Genomic DNA, 21,441 nt, shown 5'->3' on the forward strand with positions numbered 1-21,441 from the left:
CTGAAATTAAATTAATTTTCTCCTGTTTCTATCAATTTCTTGAACAACAAATCTTATAAAAAATGAAATTTAGGAAAACAATATCTTTATCTTTAAATATTATGTATGTTTTACATAAAACGTAAATAAAATACAATATAAAAATAAATAGAGTAAGATTAAATAAACAGTTTAAAAAACAAAAATATTACTCTTTCATTAATTTTAATAGCTATAGAACATAAAACACCACTAAACGTTTTAATGGAAAAAAAAATGTCAAAAAGAAAATACAATTTTAATGTTGATACATTTATTTGTATGAAACTAGTATTCTTAATTCACTAAAATAAATCAATACTGTATTGCACATATAAAATAATTTAAACAAAACCTCAACTGATTAAACATTTATTAAACATCAGCTAATGAACATTTTGACATAATTATATAAATACAATTATATAATATTATTATATAAATACAATTATCAATTGTAAGATATAAAAAATGAAAGTTTTAAATAAAATTTATCAAAAATAAATTTATTTTGAATTCTTTTCAAAACAAAGAAAAAAATATACATAAATAAAAAAATAAAATAAACTTTTTAAAATGTGAAACAAAAATAATATTGTTATGACATTCTTTTCTAATAAAGTAGGTGAATGTATCCCCCTTTAATTCGATAAAACATTTTATTTAAGTGAAATAATCATTTCTTTTCTCCTACTGCAGAATTTGTCTAATTCAGCTGTACATAGGAATGAGAAGAAACACTGTGAATATAATTAGATTGCGTGGCAGTCGTGAATTCACAGGTCCATTCTTGGTGGTCAATAACACTCAAGTAGCAAACGTCCTACAACAAGAATTTTCAAATTACACATGACATGAGATATATTTCAATAATATTCAAGAAAATATTAATTTTAAAAATAAAAGGAGATATAAATCAATTGAAAAATTAAGGCAATATTGGTGGCTGTGTATATAATCAAGGAGAGGTTGGAAAATTTATCCAAACCTCTGGACACCTCAACTTAAAAAGGACTTGAACTAGGAACGAAATGTTAACATTTCGCCATTAGAAATTAACATACTCTTTATATATAATTCTGATTAAATGTAGCACACTACCTCAAAATTTAGAGCAAGAACTCTATCCAATAAAAAATAATTCAACTAAAATAAACAGACTACCAAAATAATTGTTGTCTATTGTCCTAAGGAAGAGAATATACCTGCGTATTTACTTAAAGACATTGGTGGCTTGACACCTAAGAATATTGAAACCTGGTGTAGTGATCAGTGCCCTTCACTTTTATTATATTTTTTTAGAATTTTGAGCTCAAATTATTTGAAAACTTCATACCATCCGACTGAATGAATTGAGGTGTCAAACTTGAAAATCGGTAGACTCGTTAGCTTAAAAAATTTTAATAGAACTACAAATGAGATTAAACATAGTACTTTATAGTTGGGGAAAAACAAATACAGTGAAATAGAGGTTTCAATTAATAAGATTACATTCTGTTTATTTTTTGTGGCTTATTTTATCCACCACTTCCAACATACAAAATCTTTCATGAAATGATTTACCAGTTAAACACCAGAAATTGAACTGCAGGAAAATTGAAAGAATTGCAGATGGCCTTGGCATTCTAATTAAATGTTTCTCAATGAAATTTGATGCCATACTAGAGACCTGTGGTATTTGGTTGATGATAAGGCCAAATTGTTCGAAAATGTATTATTCTCAGGGTAACCTAATTATAACATCACATGAATATTCTCATGCAGCATGACATTTCATGAAAGATATAATAATCTTTAGAGATATTTTTATAGCTAGTAGTTCTACCATAAATCAACCTTTGTTCCTTCCTAAAATAATAATTACTTGACTAAAGTACTAGCTGATTGATACAATATTATAGTATGTAACATATACTATGATTAAATAAAAGGATGTATGGTTCATGAACATGATTTGGTAAATTAAAACATATTACTAAGACATAAAACAAACAACATATAAAAACAAATAAATACAAACAAATCTAATTTTACAAAAAAACTTACTTAGATTAAATAAGAAAATGTGTGTGAAACATTTAGCTTTAGTATAAAGCAAAAATGTGAATTTTATATCAAAACACAACATTTTTCAATGTAATAAAGTGAAATTAATTTTATAAAATCAATACTATTCACCTGCCGTTCATGTGTTTTTCTATTTTCCCAATACCACTCCTGATCAATATCTAAAATAATTTGAATAAAATTAACAAATATTTAGTAAATATAAAATACAGGAGTAACAAACTTAGTCACAAAAAAATAAATAAAAGATCAAAACTGAGAGAAGTGGTATACCAACTGTTTAGTGGCCTACACTTCCATCAGAAGGAACATCACTTAGGATTTATGTAAGTCAAAAAGATAGGCTAGGCCACCATTAACCAAAATAAATACCATGTAACAGTATTGTGATTCTTTTCCAGGAGGGTATGCTGTTATAACAATTATGATAAGATTTTTTTCAATGTCTTATAGAGTAAGAGACTATAAAAGTACCAGAGGAGAAAATAACAACTGACAGCATTGGATAAGTTAGAATTTTTTATCAATGGATACCAACAAATCTAGTGTAGTGCTTACACTTACCATCCTGGAAGGCCGAAATTTTAAATAGTGAATTATTATTTTTCTGTTGGTATAAAAATTTGTATTTTAGCATTTCTCAAGGAATGGATAATGAATATCAACTGTGTTCCTGCCAAGAATACAACTACTTGATAAAGCATAATGAATCCGTGTACATCTGATTGGGTACGCTCAGCTATCTTTTATTTTCTTGTCTCTAAATTCCTTTCTCTATTTCTTATTTCATTAACAACGCAGAATTGTTAATCATTTCAAATAAACAAAATTAAAGGTACCTTAGAGGATGATTTTTTGAAAATTCTTCATTTAAGTCTTGTCAAACTATTTTAATGAGGATAAGACCTAGTTTATATTAAAGTTCACTTGATTTTACATTTATATACAGAGTTAAATCAAAATCTTTAGAGGTGTTTTTGAGAAAAGTTAAAAAAAAAAAAAGATTCTAAAAAGGGTACTTCCAAACAGTAAATTTTATCCAAAAAGATTCTGTAATATCCTAGACATACAACCACCTTAAATATATAATTTCAATTTAGTAAAACATTTTGTTTCTGAACTAGGCTGTTCAGCTCAGGTGACCTTAAAACACTCGTTCCTGTAAAAACTCAGATAAGAAGTTTTTCAGGGCCGCAATACTTCCCCTTATTTTATATTACATATGTATCTAAGTTAAGTGGGGACGTGACGGCTGTGCGGGTTGAGGTATAGGTCCCAGTGCGCTCGGTTCAGAACGCTGTGTGTTCAAATCCCACCTGGAGAGTTAATATTTATATTTCGGCAGTCCCAAAAATCTTGATACTCCCACCCTGGTTAGCAAGGGGCGGCGACTGACATAGCCGCTAGGGGTTGGGAAAAAAGACCAGGAACAAGAATGGCAACAAGAACCACTAGCCGGACTTGTTCCACCCACCAAATACCAATACCAATGTAAATTTAAAAGATCAAAATTCAAGATACAGTATTTTAATTTCTAAAATACTTTTTCTAGATTTCTAATAATCTAGACACAAAAGTCACTAAAATAATACGGATTTTCAGATTTTTTTGTTCAGCTATTTAAGTTGTAGCACCATCAACAACGATAAGAATCTGACTTATTCTTAGACAGGCTTGTTAAACCTGATTATGATACAGATGTAGACTTTCTGTTATCGTATTAGAGCATATCTGAGGACAATTTCAAGTTCTAAGACCTTATATTTCCGGATATCCAAATACCTGAAAACTGGTACTTGTTACGTCGTAAAACTATAGTCAGAGTGTTTGTTGTTTATGAATATTTTTCATGCAGATTTTTATGCTTGGCATGGTGGAACACGGCCATGATCCTATATATGATAGGTTATAATCCACAACAAAACTAATGTCGACTTGATGATAAGTAAGTTCTCTCTTTTCATTTTTGTTTTATTATTTCTTTTTCTTCCACAAGTCAGAATAAGAAAATATTTATTTTTGTCTTCCTTTCTTTTGTCTCTCCCTCCCTTAATCCATAATAGTGACAAACCAAAACAGCAATTGTAGAGGCTCTAAAGTCTTTAATTGAGAAATAACAAGTGAAAATATTAATTAGTTTCTTTAAACTGACAACAATAAAAACATAACAAGAAAACATCCAGTCGTTAACACAGAATGATGGTCAAATTTGTAAGTTAAATTCAGACAAATTGAAACAAATAAATACACTTTGAGCGCTATTACTGTATACCATCAATATTCAATATTATAACTTTAATTAAGATACATCCTGCTTGTCAAAAATCCAACCAAAACCTTTAAGTTGAATATTGTTTTTGCAAAAGAAACTATGGAAATTTTTATAATCTTATTTTATTTTGTATTGTATATGGATATAGTAGAAAATTTAAGAACCCATTATTTATTAATGAGTTCATCAAAGCTTATCAGAAGGTTCGTTTTTCATTTTTTTTTCTATTTGGGATACTCAAGACTTTGTTTTTGAATATTCTAATAATATAAAATATCAATAATAGTTTTTATGTCACAATACCAGTTTATACTGTAATTGTTCCAGCTCCTGGAGTTGTGATATTTCAGCTGCCTAGAACTAGGTAACTAAATTTTTTTTATACATTTTGGTAGCAACAATTTGTTATGCACAAAATTGGAGAAAAAGAAGCTTAAGTAGATCAGAATCACTGCTGAAGAATATTTGCAATTAACCGTTAAATGCTGGCCACCTCCTCCCACTTCCGCTTTATTGTCGCCTTCTGCTCAACCTTTCGCTTTGAACAGGTAGGTGGTCCTGATTTGTTCTTTGCTCATTTATTATCATTTAATATGATTATTATTATTTTTATTTATATTTATTCTTTCAAGACATTTATTTAGTCTCTACTTTCTTTTTTTTTTTCCCCCCGTATTGTTTTTTTTTATGTATGTCTCCTGTACTTTTTTTAACCTTATATTTTACGTATTTTTTAAAAATTTTCAATCTTGCCATTGTTACTTATTTTTTATTCTTATCATTGTTTATTCAAGTTTATTTTATATTGATACTATTTTATGTCTTCCTTCCTTTTATTTATATGTAATTTCTTATCACTTTATTTTTACATAATATTTATCCTAGCTTAAATTACCTTATTGTATCTTATTGTTGTAATACTCTGTTTTTTGTTTTTTTTTGTATCTTTTTAGCCCTGATGAAGCCCTGCAAAGTGGGGCAAAACGTCGGACATTAAAATAGTTATAAACCATTTGTTCTTTTTTTTGACCGCAACCCTGAACATCTTCTTATATTTAAATTTTTACGGTCAACTATATATACATATTTGTAAGGTTATGTTCGCCCAATATTGATTTTCTCATTTACCACGCATTGATACATGAAGTGCCACAATTTCTAATAAATACGTATAATAAATTCTACCTCAGGAGAAGAGCATGAAAGCAAAGGGATGGTTGATATTCATTGTAATAAGAATGTTTTGAAAATTGATGCTAATTCTCTCACTTAGGGTGGTTTTATTCAAGTTACCTACTAACAAATAACTCCCATGAAACCAACAACTATGAAGGTGAAACCAGAGGGCTTAAAGAAACTTAAAATAACTGAAACTTTGGAGAAACAATAACACAATTTAGCAAAATAACACTATTTTTTTTTTTTTTCGTAATATAGCATCTTTTATAATACATATGAGAGTAATGTCCTTCCAATGATTCATATCTTATTTCTCATGCTATAATGTGCATGGTTTCATTCTCCTCTGCCTTATAGTGAGGGTCCCACATATACATATAAACATATATACACACAAAAAAAAAAAACAACACATACATACAAATATAAATCCTTTGCACAGTAAATGGTGATAAAGTCCCATTAGATGATACACAAACAAAGAAAAACAAAAACCAATCAGGACCTCACTCATTCCTGTCATCCAAAACTATTGGTTTATATTTAATCAGTCTTTGTGGTTCAAAATTATGAAACAAAACAAAAATAATTACTATAATCATTATTAACCAAGTAAATAATAGTATAATAATTAATATATTATTGCAGTTTACTATACATGCCCTGTCCATAGGCGTAAGACTGTCTTGGACTTGATTTTCATTGACAATGGGCTGACAGTCAATTACTTCTGGGATTATCAGATCTTGGCACTCTTGATTTTGCTAAAACACAGTTTTTAAATTAAAAAGTTGTATAGAATAAAAGAACAGGAAAATAAAAATAAATAAGGTTAAAAAAATGTATAAGGTTAAGTACTAAACCCTTACATGTTACTAATGAAAACATGAGCATTGATAATGAAATATTTTCACATTTCTTAAAAAATAACAAAGTTTATTTTCAAAATGAAATGTCATTTCAAAGCTGAAACATACTATTTTTCAATATAATCGTTTTCTCTATACTAGCATGTTCCCAGATGCTGCTACAGCTTTCTGCAGATGCAGCTACAGGGCTCACTAACACTGGGGCATCATAAAGCCTGGAAAGGTGAGAGTGAGAGTGTGGGTGTACTGCAAAAGTTATTGCTTCCAGACGTGTAGGCTACAACCTCTCAGAGCTCTTCTTTCAAATCTTTATTATTATAACCTGATAGCATTATCACACATCATATTGATTTTCAAGTGAGACCAGATAAGGGAATGTTTACTGCATTGTACAATGGAAAATATTTATTTTACAATCTGAAATTTATGATTTTTAATAAGATAACATTAATTTTATAATTACCTGATTTTCTGTGCTGCTAAAGTAATGTTGTGGTAATGCAAAAGAATGATTATTGTTCCGCAAGTCCTGAATCATATTTTCCTGCTGATCAGACGCTGTCAAATCCTCATCAATAGCACTTACAGTATCCGAGTTTGGACTTACAACAGGCTCTGGAAATGAGCTAAAAAATAGAACTAAAATATAATTGAAATTTAAAAGAAAAACTCAAAAAATTTTGAGTAACAGACATAATGAAGTTTCAAGTTACTTTTATTGTAGTCAAATCTACAAGTATTAAATGAAAAAACAAAACATTTAATAGCAACAAGATAAAAAGAGAAGTTTGGGGAAAGGGGGTTTAGTAAACAAACAACTTATAGTAATGGGAAAGTTTCGTGCTAAAATGTCGGCCTTCATCACGACTAATAATGAATCGGCTTACTGGAAGTGCATTTTTTTTTTTATATAACTAACCATTTCTCATTTTAACAGTAATAAACAATTGATAAATATAAAACATAAAAGATTTTCATAATTAAAAAAGAAAATATTAATGTTAATGTTAAAATTGTAAATGTTTTCATGTTTCCATGGATGTTATGACACGTCAGATTTTATATTCACTTACCAATAAATGAAAAATAGAATAAGAGGAAGTATGATCATTCTGCATAATAAAGAAATTACTGATTTGAAATGTACAAGGAATAATTTCACCTGTCATGCATGCACCAGATTTATATACGCTATGGACGAAAATTCAAATTAATTTAATTAATATTCTTTCTCTCAATTTTTTCTTGACTTTGTTCATCTTTACACCACTTGATACATTTGCAGAATACATAAACATTTTTTCTCGACTTTGTTCATCTTTACAACATTTAATATATTTGTAGAATACATTAACATATTAATCTGAATTTTGGTATGATATTCAATGGTAATAATGCTCAACTAAACAGAGCCATGGGGTCAGAGAATCAGTGACCAACTATTTATCTATACCTTCTACGTGCCAGGACTGAGAATCTGAAGCATCCAAATGACCATAATAAAATAAAAACCTTACCTGTTATTGGAATAAAAAACAAGCCTCCTGATGTCTGATATATTATTAAAGAATGAATAGTAAAAATTGCTAAAACTAAATAAAGTAGGAAAAAAATCATTACAAAAATTACATTACCTCGGATTTCCATGAAAATTAGAGTAATCAACAAAACGTCGCCGGTAGTTGTCGTGATTGATTTCATACATATTTTTCCAGTAATCATTACTATTTAAATATTGTGAATAGTGAGGTAGAAAAGGTTCTTGTTGAAACGAAGTAATATTAGTGAGATCAGATGGAGGCTGACTCAAATCAAGGGAATTATTGCAGTATCCTTGATTGTAGTTTAGAGACCAATTTAGATCATTTTGTGCCAATATATCTTTCATCTAAAAAATTAAATTCATTTCAGCAACATTAAAAACAGCAAGTTATTACAAAATGGTTTATTATTTGTTTTATTACATGACTAAATTACAAATAATAAAATATCTGGTGTTTCATGACTCAGACCACTTTGGGTTCAAAGTCCAAAAATTGTCTGCATCTTTTCTAATATCAGTCCTGATAAGATTTTTTTTTCATTAATTCAATTATCTAAAATTCGGTACTAATTCAAATGTTCTGAAAGATATATATATTTTGAGTTATCCCAAAAACTGACAAAAAAGAGAACAGGTTTCCATAACCTTCGTAAATAAATTAAAAAAACATGTTTAAGCTTTTAAAATTTCAATTTTCCACATGCCATTTTCGATTTTTTTTTTTTTTTGTAGAGATACATTATTACTTTTTAAATAATAATTATTTAAAAAAAAAAAATTTTTCGGAGTCTACTTATCTTGAAACATAAGTAAAATCTCTCTCAAATTTTGAGGTTTATATTTATATTTTTCCTCTATTTTCATAAATGGTTATAAAATTATAAAACTAATACATACTTGAAATAGTTTTATAATTTTAAAACTTGTTATAAGTTTAAAATTTGTGACTTAATTACTAATACTGCGGCAGACAAGGTAAGTAAAAAGATTTAAGGTTCAGGAACTTACTTTTCCATTTGGCTTTTTTCTATTAAAAAAATATAAATGTAATTAATTGATTACATATAATTTTAGCTTATTTAAGAAAATATTGTTTAATTATAGAGCCTAAAGGGTGGGGGGGCAGTAGCCCCGAAACATCCCACTTAAAAATAAAGAAATAAAAAACTATAAAATAGTGAAGGTCAGAAGGTGAAAAAAATAAAATTAATAGTAATGAAATATAGAGTTTGATATGTATCCACATTACAGAAAATTGCATTATTATATTATAATTAAAATTAAACAATATTGAAGCAATTGACTTTTAAACTAACATATTGGTCCAATAGTGCAAAAGGACACCTCACACAAAAAAAGTGCTTATGAGTAAAATGAAAAATAATCAAGAGATTTGAGTCAGTTACATTTCTTATGGTAGTTGAAAACATGAGTAGAAATGGGCTTTAGTGAAGATTTTGATATAATTTTAGTTGAGAAGATAGAGTTTGTTTGTTTATATGAATTAGACAATCTTATGCACTGGAGTAAGGGCTTATGGACAGTTTAGTTTACAGGTCACCAACCTTTTCTAAGTAGAGACCAACGGAGTGAGAAGTTGGAAATTCGTCATACAGATCCACCAAAAAATACAAATCAGTCGTTCCTTAATGAATCAATGCTCCTTTGTTTAAACAGTCTAATCAAGAACTTTTAATTAAACTTGTGTTTTATGTTTATTTGTATTTCCGCAAGCCTAACTGAATTCATACAAGTTAAAAGATTTATAATTATCTTTCCTAGAGCCTCTGAAGAGCCCTTTCAAGCTCTAACGCACAAGTATGTGAAAACTTACATTTAATATATTCTATTAGAACTTTTATATAGCAGTTTTGGTGAGAATTTATATAAACAGAACTGTTATCAAAAATTATTTTCAATACAAATTAAGAAACTTTAATTAAAAAGTTTCTTATAATAAAAGCTTTTGTTGATTTTTTATGTTATAACTTGATTATAGTTAGTTATGATTCAATAGCTGTTGTGAATTCTGCAATACATGCTAATGAAAATAAAAAACACCCACTTAAGTTATACTTTATATAAATTAAAATAATGATGCATAATATATCTAAGAAAAAAATCTAACCTGAAAAGAATTTTTCTTTCCTTCCTGATTAATTTGGTCTAAAGATGTGATTGACCCATCCAAAAAGTCGCTATTCGAATAAGGTGAGAAAAAGTTTTTATTTGTATACTGGCACTGTGAACCACTATGTGTGCCATTTCTGTAAAATAACAAATTGTTAAAAAGAACATTTTTTTTTTGTATTTTTTAGGTCAACTAGGATTAAAAAATTACAGACCTGAAATCAGTGCAGTTATCCCTCATTGACGGAAATGTATCTTGAATAAAATTTACATTCTGGTCAGGAATAATGAATTTTTGCTGAATATTGTTGTCAGGGAGCTATAATAATAGAAAACAGAAACAAATTATTTTACACTCCAAAATATATAATGTAGAGCATATCAAATGGTAAATAGTTACTTGATTATAGTAATACGGCCTCTCAACTCGCACTTCCCGAGCTCTTAACATTTCTTGTTCCTTCGATTTCTTTAACAGCTCCTGGAATGATTCAACAGGCATTGAGAGCAATGAACGTATGTTAGTATTCTGAAGAGAACTCGGTGCTGGCCACTGCAATATTGAAAAACATGCCAAATACAGTAGCCTGATTAAGTTGTATGCGATATGTGAAATTTTCAAGAATGGAAGAAGAAATCTATAGGTTGATTAAGCATATATAGGCAATATGTCAAATTTTCAAGAATCGAAAAAGAAACCTATAAGGTATTAGTTCAAGAATAGTAAAGGAATTATGAATTCTTAATTGATACCTTAAAATGTCAAGTTCTCATACTGAATAGAACCAAAAAAGAAAGAAAACTATATATATCATTTTTACCTTATCATGTTTTGACAATATATAAACTTCTGAGACAGCTCCGAAATTCAGTCGCAATTCCATAGTCTTATGATTACTATTCAAAAATTGAAGTTCCACAGACATGGAGGTAGAATAAAAAAAAATTATTTGGCCCTAACAAGCAACCGGGGAACATCCAGAAAAGAGAAAAGAAACAACTAAAGAAATAAAAATAAATTCTGTTAATAGCTCATAATTGCATCAACCTCCAAAAGTGAATTATCTCCCCAAGAGATGTGAAAGCCACTTCATATTGACAGCTAAATGCCGCAACAGATAACCAAATATATTACAAAAGGAATAAGCCTTTATTAAGAAAAAATAGTAGACATAATTGGAATGAATCAAAATCACTGCAAAAATATTAAATAAATAATGTTAGAATTCTAATTAATCAATATTTTTCATCAACAATTTGTGTGAAAACCTAAAAAGTATACAGATATCTTCAATAAAGCTGAATAATGGAATTTCATTATTTTAACAAAATCTACAGTAGGACGGGATAAAATAAGATATACCTATCAAACAGCTTTTTCAAATTGTCTTTGAAAAACCCAATAGATCGATTTTTTCAGAATAGTAATTTACAGTTTTAAAACTTGATCCAAATTCATGAGAAGTAGTACTAAACTAGAAAATAAGTATCAAAATGCAACGGAATGTTCTGAAAATGATAATATTCAAGATTTCAAAACTTAAAAAAATGATTGTAAATTTTTATTCCAACAAAAAAAAAAAAAACTGAAGTTTATGGTACCTACAGATGAATTATCCCCTGATGTAGGAGGGTTTTGAATCAGTGATTTCCTGGATTTTCCCATGGGCTTTCTATCCTGAGTAAGTCGCAAGTGTTGATATGCAGCTTCCCTAGCTTCCATTTTCTCATTTTTTCTCCGGACACGCTCCATTTTTTGCTCAGCAAGTATTTTGTCAACAATGTATTCTTTACCTGTCCTTCTTGCTTCAATTATCTCAACCAATAAGTGGTACTAAAAAAAAGTGTCAGCCTATGATTAATTGAGACAATGAAAGAAATCATTAAAAAGAAACAGTTAAAATTAAGTATAACAACAAATATTCCATTAAACAAATAAAGTTGTAATATTTATGTAAGATATATTTATTATTTAAAAATCGAGTTTTTTTGTAAGGGAAAAACCATTCAAAGAGTCATTAAACTATGGTAATTTTACTTAAATGAGGAATAATATTCAAAGCAGAAATAGTAATGGATCCAATTCTCCTAAAGGAAAAAATGGAAGAGCTCAGACAAGCTCCTTAGTTAAGATAAGAAATTGTAAACCTATATCATTGGTATAATTCACTAACTGTACTACAGAATAAACAATTTTAAATTAAAACAAAATGTTGCTAGCAATATATAATGGTCATGTCTTAGGAAAAACAATAAAGTATAGGAGGTAAGTCACACATCACTCTTCACTGTTCCAAAGTTACAATATAACTGAATTATGTACATAAACAAAATACAAAATGAAATATAATCCCATATTTACACATTCACAGCAAATGAGAGCTTTTGTAATCATTATTTGTTGATAAATAATAAGGTTTAACTTACTTTCAAATTACCTGGCAATCTCATTCTCTTTGCTATAGCTTGTAATTCTCTGTAGTTTATTTTTCTTTCGGCCTTTGTATCCATTTTGCACCATGGAAATTTAAGATGAAATAAACTTAAAGTTACCAATATAATAAATTGGACCAACTAGGCCCACCGGCTTGGACAAACACTGACAGGATAAATGATAAAGAGCTCATTCAAATCCGAAATGTACCCTTCCACAGCTGGCGGGAATTTGATTCGAGTGTAAGAAGGGGTTTTGCGGAAATACGTGGGCTTCTCTTTCATTTCGTCGGAGGAATAAAGAAAATTATTATATTTTATTTTTTAAATTTTAATAATCTATATAGACGATGGTTACTCGTCGATCAAAATCATCTTGATACGATGTTAAAAACAATGTAGGTAATATTCGAGATGTATCATTTTTTGTGACTTATTAATTTTTTGGAGGAAAAAATCTGCTAGTTTATTACCAAATCCTCTTATCTCAATACTACAATTTGTCTGAGATCCCAAGATTAAAAAAATAATTTATTTCATCGCAATTCTTTAATACTTTAATGAAAGCTATGTACAGTCAAGGGTCCAACTGATGAATCTGCCAACCATGTTTGTGGGGAATACAAAATTGTGGCAATTCCAAAACGTTACAAAAATATTCATTTTTCGATTTAATACATACCTTTTCGTTTTTTATTCATCCATTATTTACTCGGCCATCCATGCTTGTGATGTGCCGGAAGTTTTGACCACAAAATAAAATACTACGTTTCAAACTCGAAATTCGAGTTATTTCATACCTTTTCGTTTTTGTCTCACATGAGGTCATCATTTTTTATATTTATTTCGGTAAATATCACGCCCAAATCAAATTAGTACTTAAATTGAAGCTAGTTAGTGGTTATCTTCCTTCGCAGGAGTTGTTAGTTACAAGACATTTTCTGAATAAAGTAACTAAATGTTGATTACTCATAGTTAGCAAAATATTTTTGGTTAATAAAAACAATTTGTGCTTGTATTTTTAATTCTTTAAATATGAGTTAAGTGACTTTTTATTGGCTTCAAATGTATACTTTGTTATTATTAAAAAAAGGAAAAACAGATCATTCCAAAGGTACCAAAAAATTTGAATTTGAACAAAGTGTACACGAGTAAAAGATGCTTTAAGTAAAGAAATTTAGCAAACTCTTTCCAACGGATAAATAAAAATTAATAAAGTATGTTAAAAACATTGCAAACACAAAATTAGCTTCATATTCGGATTGGTAACTCCTAAAAAATCATTTATAGTAACCTCCAATAAAAATAAAGAATTAAATTATTTCTCAATTGACGCAAAGAGTTAAATTATTTCTCTCTTATTGGAAAGAGTTTGGATATTTTCCTAACTTGAAACATTTATTATTCATCCAAATTGAAATATTTTGTTACTTTTGGAAAGAAGAGTTTTCCCTCTTTTAGATGATAAAAATAGATTTGTTCGATTTTAAGACGGTAAAAAAAGTAACCTAACACTTGTTTAATTAATTACAAATGCATTATAATATATATCCTGAATTCAAATTGATCTAGAAGGATATATACATATAAAGTCCTTTTGATACTATAACAATTCGAAATTGATCCGTTGATAAAGAATGAAATATTTTCTTGATTTTTGTGCCACAAAACTGGTATTACATATCCTGACAGTGAAAAATTTATACCTGCTGGAAGAAAATGGGATTCATTCATTCGATCAGCAGATAAAAAATCATGGAGCGGCCAAATAAACAGTCGAATCAAATTTCAAAAAGTTACATTTTGTAGACCTGTGTTATTAATATAAGTAGAAATGTAATATTAGTTGGTTACTTGTCTAAACACACCGACAGTTCTTGACCGATTTACACACAGTTTTTTTTTTTTTAGATGTTCGGTTTAGAGGTTCTCCACATGGAAATCCTGGATCTACCCAGTAGAATAAAAAAATTAAACTTTATTGCCTCATAACTCTGAAAGCATACAATTTTTATTCAAGGATATTATATACCAATCGATTTGTTTCTTTCTGAAAAATATTGCTAAATCCATTAAATGGTTTTATATTCACAAAAAAGTATAAAAACCTAAAGAGGCTTCCGTTAAAGTAGATCAACAATATTTTTTTTGGAAAAAAGCAAATCATATTAGCTCTTAGCATCGTCTGAATCCATTAAATACCATTCATAAAACAATTTAAAAATTTTGAACAAGATTTATTTATCATAACTCCTCTGCATTTTATCCAAATTCTATGTTGCTCTATCTTTTTGGAAAGCTGCATGTCTGCTCGTTCAACCCATATTAACCCCATTTACACTCAAGACCCTTACAAGGACGAAATAGTTGTTCCAAACAAAGAAAATTATTTCTAAGGTTTTATTTTACATCTCTGGTTCTAATTTAGGTCCGTTTTATGCCATTATACAAAACCACTCCTAAGTTTTGTGTAGATTTAAAAAAAAAAAATTGAGAAAAAAAAAATGTTTTCTACAAAATATTCGGCTATTTGATTTCTTTTGGAAAAGTCATATAATAATAACCTCAGCACGACTCAAATGGTTATTATTATATGACTTTTCCAAAAGAAATCAAATAGCCGAATATTTTGTAGTAAACATTTTTTTTTCTCAATTTTTTTTTTTTAAATCCTATTAAGAGAATTTTGAAGTACTATGAACGTATCGACTTTGTTTCACTTCCAAAAATTTACCACACTTTAATAGCTCAGTCGGTCCGAATTATTTCAGTATCGTACTAATATTGAAGTGAGGTTAGTATATAAAAACTATTCATATTATATGTATATTATAAATGACAATTTGACAGTTTATCAAATCATCTTAAAGAAGAACAACAGAACACCTAAATCGGTCCAGTATTAATGTTGATACAGCGAATTTCGGTTCTTTTTTTTTTTTTTTTTGTACTGCATTCTCAGATTCGATCACTACAATAGTGACCGAATCTTTTTCTATGTCTCTATCTATACACATAAGAATGTAATGTTTGTTTATTACTTATAAAACTTTAGTGAGTTATCTCTTATCAGATTCTTTCCTGATTTATATACTGTTTTTTCTAAATGTTCGGCTTTGTTTTGGGAAGGTTCTTAGCTTTTGAAATCTTGGATTTATCTAATATAAAAAAAATGTTATGAACGAAATTATACTTTATGGCCGCATAACCCAGAAAGTAAACACTTTTTATTGAAAGGTATTATAATATACTAATCGATTTATTTATTTCTGAAAACAATTTCAATCTATTAAATAATTTTATATTTACAAAAAAGTATAAAAACACAGTATCGGTTGATTGGAGCTGTTAGTTCAACCTTGTTTAAATCCCCTACAAAAAAAAAAAAAAATCGTTGAAACTGACTACTGTTTGTTAAGATATGGAAGATGCATCTTAAATTCGCCCACATTTATTAAAGTTCTGTTGTAAAATGTTTTGTTCTTTCAGAATTTGGTTTACATTATTTTATAACTTGAGGACAATACATCTTTGACATACTAGGTGCTCATTGGAAAGATATTTAATTGTATGGGTACATAGATCCTTATTGAAGTAATATTAGCTGTAAGGCAACAACAATTTTTATATTACGTTTTTACAAAAACTGGATGGAAACTGACAAAACACCGGATAATTAATTTTTTTTATTTATTGATATATTATATAATATTTATATTATATAATTCAATACAATTCTAGCACTATTATGTTATTGTTTCTTGACATTGTTATAAATCCGTTTGAAGGTTATTAGAAATGAATTGATTTGTGTTTTTTCTATATAGTAAGGAAAAATATTACTAATTAAGTTTATATGTATTAAAAATTACAAAAGCCAAAAGATACTTCCAGTAAAGTAGGCTAACATATATTTTATTTGGAAAAGCAAAAAAGATTCGTTTTTAGCGTTCTTGGAAACTTTTGAGATTTAAAAAATAAAAGGCTCATGTATGACGAAAATGTTGAGCAGAAAATAATTTATTTGTCTGTTATTTTGGAATATTTATATCCAAGAGCATGGCAAACTATAAAAAGAATAATGCCTATATCAAGCAATACAGTAAATCTCTATATATAGATAGGCAATTGAAATACAAAAATATTGTATATCCAAAAGCAATGTGAAATTAAACATATAGAAATAGGTGCTTTTGTTTTAATTTATTTTATGTTTAATCAGATTAAGCCACAGTAACGTCTGACCGGGTATAGGTTTGCTTAAACTAATTATCTACGGACTGAACAGGAAATGAATATGACACAGGTATGTAACAGATACTAAAATTAGTCCTGAACTGAAAATATATTTAGACTAACAGGTACAAGTTAATATATAGCTAAAGGTAATATATTAGCCACTAGTTCAACATCCAATCTAAGATTAGATTAAATCAAATGTGATTAAAATACAAATATTTTTATATATGTACAATCTTTTCTACACTACAGGTATAACACATTATAATTATAAAAACAGTTTATAATATAAAGTAATTACGTAAAATTTTATAACATAATTTATACATTAAAAAGTAAAGTTTTTTATCATGTAGTTCAAACGAAAATGTATCAACTAAATAAAATATAAATCATTGCATAATGAAGTAAAACGTCAAATTGGTGATGAAATAAATTTTAGCTAATTAAATTAAATTTTAACAGTTAAAAATTCAGACATGAACTTGAAAATAATTCCTTGAAATTACGTAAGTTATATATTTTTTATAATCATACAGAAAGAAACAGCCTATTCACAATTTGTAATTAAAAATATATATATGCTAATACAAATAAATCTAATACTGTAGCTAAAATTAATTTAAGTAGAGGTTTTATTATTATTGAAAACATTATTGGCTACCTCATGCCAAAGGCCTGACCAATAAGGTTGCTTCGGCTTTGACAGAACCTCTTGAACTGCTCGCTTCGCAGGTGTAAACTCCTTCGTTCTCGGGCAACGCTTCCACAATCTGCAGCCAGGATGTAACCATGAGCAGTTCCGGGCCCCCGCGGACTTGGACCGCAACTTGCTGGTCGTCACCTGGAACGAAGACTATGAATAAGTAAGAAACAGGAGTAGCGATACCAGGGATTCAATGTCGGTAACTCCAAAGGTTCAATGCTTTCAACACAAAATAGAGCTCAGTAAAAATCCACTTATAGTCCGATCTAACAGAATTCTAATACGTTTGGCTTCCATGAATAATTATAAACATAATTTGTAATTATACTTAAGGTATATCTTTGTACATTCATATACTTATACATTTACTTATACAATTATACATACATGGTTAATGATTTGTCGTTTGAGAATAAAATCTACCGGACGAGCCGATTTTGTATACATAAGTGTGTTAAGGAAAATACGTTTGCAAGAGTAGAGAATTGAATTTCATAAAATTGATATTAGACCCTTCTTACCCTGAATATCATCATTCCCCTAACTTTAGGCCAATTTATAGCAGCAGTTTTCGAGATATAGATGTACTGATGAAACTACCTTTGCGATTGCTTAGGCAAAAATAGTGTATGAAATAAAGCAAAATTTATAATAACCCTTTTTTACACTAATTCTAAACTTCAGAAAAAATGGAAGGTCCATTTTCGAAATGTGGGTGTCATGGAAAAGTAGGAGATGGACTTTGAAAAATTGATGCTATATCACTTCTATACTATAAACAAATTAGACTTGCCATCAATGAATACAACTGTTATATTCTATAAAATGTTGTAATATATTATAACAATTTCTGAATATGGACGACACATATTACAAGCAAAACAATCTTACATAATGCAGATTATTTACAGATGCAGTTATATACCGTATCATATACATAATAGAAAAATAATTATGTATAAAACATAAGATAAAATTTTCACCTGGAAGTATTTTAGTGACACCATTTTTTCCAGTAAAGGTCCATGATATAGAAGGCACTGGTGACCCTTTGGCTTCGCAGTCTAGAGCTACTGGCATACCCAACTGTGATCGAGTCTCTATTGGTCCAGACTGTATGAGAGGTCCTGGAAAGTTAATATTCATCGTTATAATTTAATTACATTATCTGTAAGGAATTATAAACATGAACTAAGAAGAAACAGGTAAGGATCAAACCCACACCTTTCTGTCCGAGCGTTCTGATCCTTTGTACCTAGACGCTCGGTCGACATGACCTCTGGTATATTTCTTTTAAACTTACCGAACTCGCATGGTCCCCAGTGTTGAAAAGACACTTCTTGCGATGTTTGTTCGTTTTTCATATGACAAAGAGAATTGTAAGTGAAATTATTATTGCCGCATACCATTCGCTTGTCGACGCGGCATAAGCACTTTTCACCTGCAGTCTGCAAAACAATAAACATAATGAGACTTTTGCATTCTTAAAACTAATTACTGAGAGGGTAAGTCCCTTTGGTTCAGTTCCATTTTTTCCTTTAGAATATTAACGTCATTTTAAAGTTTGAATATTTGTTTATATTTCTTAATAATCACCATTTCGATCGAAGTATTTTTGAAGACTCAGTGAGAGATTTTTTTATGCCCATGTCATACTGGCTCCTCACCAATTCTTTAAGATAGAAAGACTCATTTACCCCCTCCTCGTCGGAGATAAATTGCCTTACGACCGAATATTCCCACTGAATGCCAAAGCTAAACAATAAGGAGGGTGTGTGATAATTAGAGGCCGGATTTAAGTGCAATAGTATCTTTTGTTGTCTAGCTTCAAATAAAACCAAACTTCAGAACAATTTTGAAGCAAAAACAGACTTCCTATTGATACTAATTTCATATTGAAAGAATTTGCATCTTTTGAGCTTTTACGATGAAATCATAGTTTCATCAACAAATTTGCGATTCATGAAAAAAAAAAATCAAATAGATTAAGTTTCAAAACTAACAAACAATATTCAGTAAAGTGATCCATGCAGATAGGAGCTCAATTATTCCTATCCATGAAACTAATTCTATTTCTTCCCGGGAATCACTGTTGGCTGCGGAGGGGAAGACAAATCTTAATCTCTCCGTAGGGAAAAGGCCAGTCAAAAAATCAGTAGTAGAGACTGCATTTTAATGTTATTGCACATTTTATTCTGTTTTGAGAAATATGTTGAACCCATTATCTATCCTATTTTGTACATAATATTCTATATTTTACAATGTTTATCCTAAATTAGATTATTTAGATCTTACCATTGAACCAAATTTTCCACATTAGTTTCTAATATTTTACACATATTAGGTATGTATGCCAATTTTTTTCTTATTAAATTTACAGTTTAGAAGAGAAAAGTATGAAGTTAGACAACACGGTTTACATGAGAAGAGTAGAATTCAACGTAAAAAACAAGGAAATGGTCTTGAGTAGCGATGAATAAATTTAACAAAAAAAAAAAAAAAAAAAGAAAAGAAAACAACTGTATAATCATAAAAATGGTTTAGTATTACTGTTTTTTATTTGTCTTCCAAATCTGCTTCTAAACTTTCAATATTCCATCTGACTTTGTAGAGGTTAGTGGTAATGTCTCATTTCAGTTTTCAGTCTTACTTTTTAGTATTGGGTATTAAGCGAGTTAACTATGATTCAAACAACGTTACATAATCTTAATATGAATTATTATTATAAATTGACCAATAAACTCGATTTTTGCAAGATTTTCGAGTTTTATATAGAATTTTATTAACTTCTCAATTTTACACCTATTGGCTTTTTTTCGATTTAGAGAAAGTCACTGCTTTATTGTAGACGGGATAAAGGTGCATGCAATATAACGCATAGTTCAGCAGTGTCAGAATTAGGCAAATGGGGTATTCATTGTATCCATCGCAATAATAACAGCCTGGATTGAGCAATGCATTGTCAACAATTTTTAACGTAACAGATGCTGATTAAATAATAATCGTCTCTGGTGTGTCTATTGCTTTGGATCTCTAATTTTCCAATTTGATTGCTTCATAGCAATTGAAGAAATTATGCCGGGAAAACCTTTTCAAACTTCTGTTGTCAGTATTATTTCTAGGATTTAAATTTGTATTCCATATCTCTTTCAAATCGGGTGATTTAAGGTTGAAAGAAAATTACTCTAGCTCTCTATGTAGATATATATGTTTTCAGGGATGTACTTAGGTGGTCAAATCATTGCGGTATTTAAAAAAATTAGCTGAATAAAACACTATATCATGTGCCCATTTTGTAATCTCGTTTAATTTTATCCCTACACTATCTTGCGCAGGCTTGTAATTACAGTCAATATCCAAATCCTTTAGCCAAATATTTTAACTTAAATAGTAACAATTTTTAAATCAATTAAACAAAAAAAATGATGATAGTTTTTAAACAACTTAAATCAGATAGAGATTACTAAATGGGTAGTTGTTTTAGTGATATATTCCACTTTCATTTTAAATTATTCATTTTTTTATAATCATCTTCACCCCTTAAAAAATAAATAGAATGTAAAATGTAATAATCATCTTCAAACATTTTTTTGGTGAAAACAACAAGATACGAAAAAGATAAGGATATTAAAGTAAAATATTCAGGGAATTAAAAGAATTTTTTTAATTCTTTTTAATCCAAAAAATTCTCAAGTACGTAAGCTTTGAATACTTAAAAATAAAATAAATATATTAAAACAGTATACAATTACATATTATATATAGCATTATATTACATAGCCGTGAGTTCTGGAGCCCTCCATGGGTCCACCCAGCCTCTTAAATTGGGTACCCTTCATTGGGTAAAGATTTGACAGTCGAGCGTGTTTCTGACCAAATCACTTCCTTGCATAACCGTTGATCTAGTAACAGTACTTTCTTACAAAATACTGGACCCTTATGGGTTGTAGCAGTACAGATTTAAATTTAAATTTAATAATATATA

General features: G+C 28.8%; 2 protein-coding genes across 11 annotated transcripts in view; both read right to left on the minus strand.

Moving 5' to 3' along the window:
- Positions 1 to 359: 359 nt before the first annotated feature.
- Positions 360 to 12,698, minus strand: LOC106686326 (uncharacterized). 10 transcript variants are annotated; one of them, XR_001344000.2, is made up of 11 exons: positions 12,506 to 12,698; positions 11,685 to 11,912; positions 10,479 to 10,631; positions 10,294 to 10,397; positions 10,077 to 10,215; positions 8,040 to 8,293; positions 6,869 to 7,031; positions 6,190 to 6,300; positions 5,954 to 6,088; positions 2,197 to 2,246; positions 784 to 841 (listed from the first exon to the last, which is right to left on the minus strand). XR_001344000.2 is itself a non-coding variant. In XM_014429548.3 (10 exons), exons 1-10 carry the CDS (start codon positions 12,587 to 12,589, stop codon positions 725 to 727), a joined length of 1,326 nt encoding a protein of 441 aa, XP_014285034.1. In that variant the 5' UTR covers positions 12,590 to 12,698; the 3' UTR covers positions 360 to 724. The 10 variants fall into 10 exon arrangements, 7 of the variants coding, with proteins under 7 accessions (XP_014285034.1, XP_014285035.1, XP_014285030.1 ...); XR_010844008.1 differs by having other exon boundaries at positions 6,195 to 6,300; positions 12,506 to 12,697; XR_010844007.1 differs by having other exon boundaries at positions 825 to 841; positions 5,958 to 6,088.
- A 4,582-nt stretch (positions 12,699 to 17,280) lies between these two features.
- LOC106686321 (kazal-type serine protease inhibitor domain-containing protein 1) overlaps positions 17,281 to 21,441 on the minus strand; it is a 15,685-nt gene continuing 11,524 nt past the window's right edge. The window contains exons 2-4 of the mRNA XM_014429540.3: positions 18,760 to 18,904; positions 18,440 to 18,583; positions 17,281 to 17,594 (exon numbers count right to left, since the gene is read on the minus strand). Of these exons, the coding sequence (XP_014285026.3) occupies positions 17,416 to 17,594; positions 18,440 to 18,583; positions 18,760 to 18,904 (468 nt within the window). The 3' untranslated portion in view covers positions 17,281 to 17,415. The remainder of the gene's footprint in view (positions 17,595 to 18,439; positions 18,584 to 18,759; positions 18,905 to 21,441) is intronic.

This window comes from Halyomorpha halys, unplaced genomic scaffold (assembly GCF_000696795.3).
Source record: "Halyomorpha halys isolate HHAL.00 unplaced genomic scaffold, Hhal_1.1 Scaffold808.1, whole genome shotgun sequence".
In the NCBI taxonomy this organism is placed as follows: domain Eukaryota; kingdom Metazoa; phylum Arthropoda; class Insecta; order Hemiptera; family Pentatomidae; genus Halyomorpha; species Halyomorpha halys.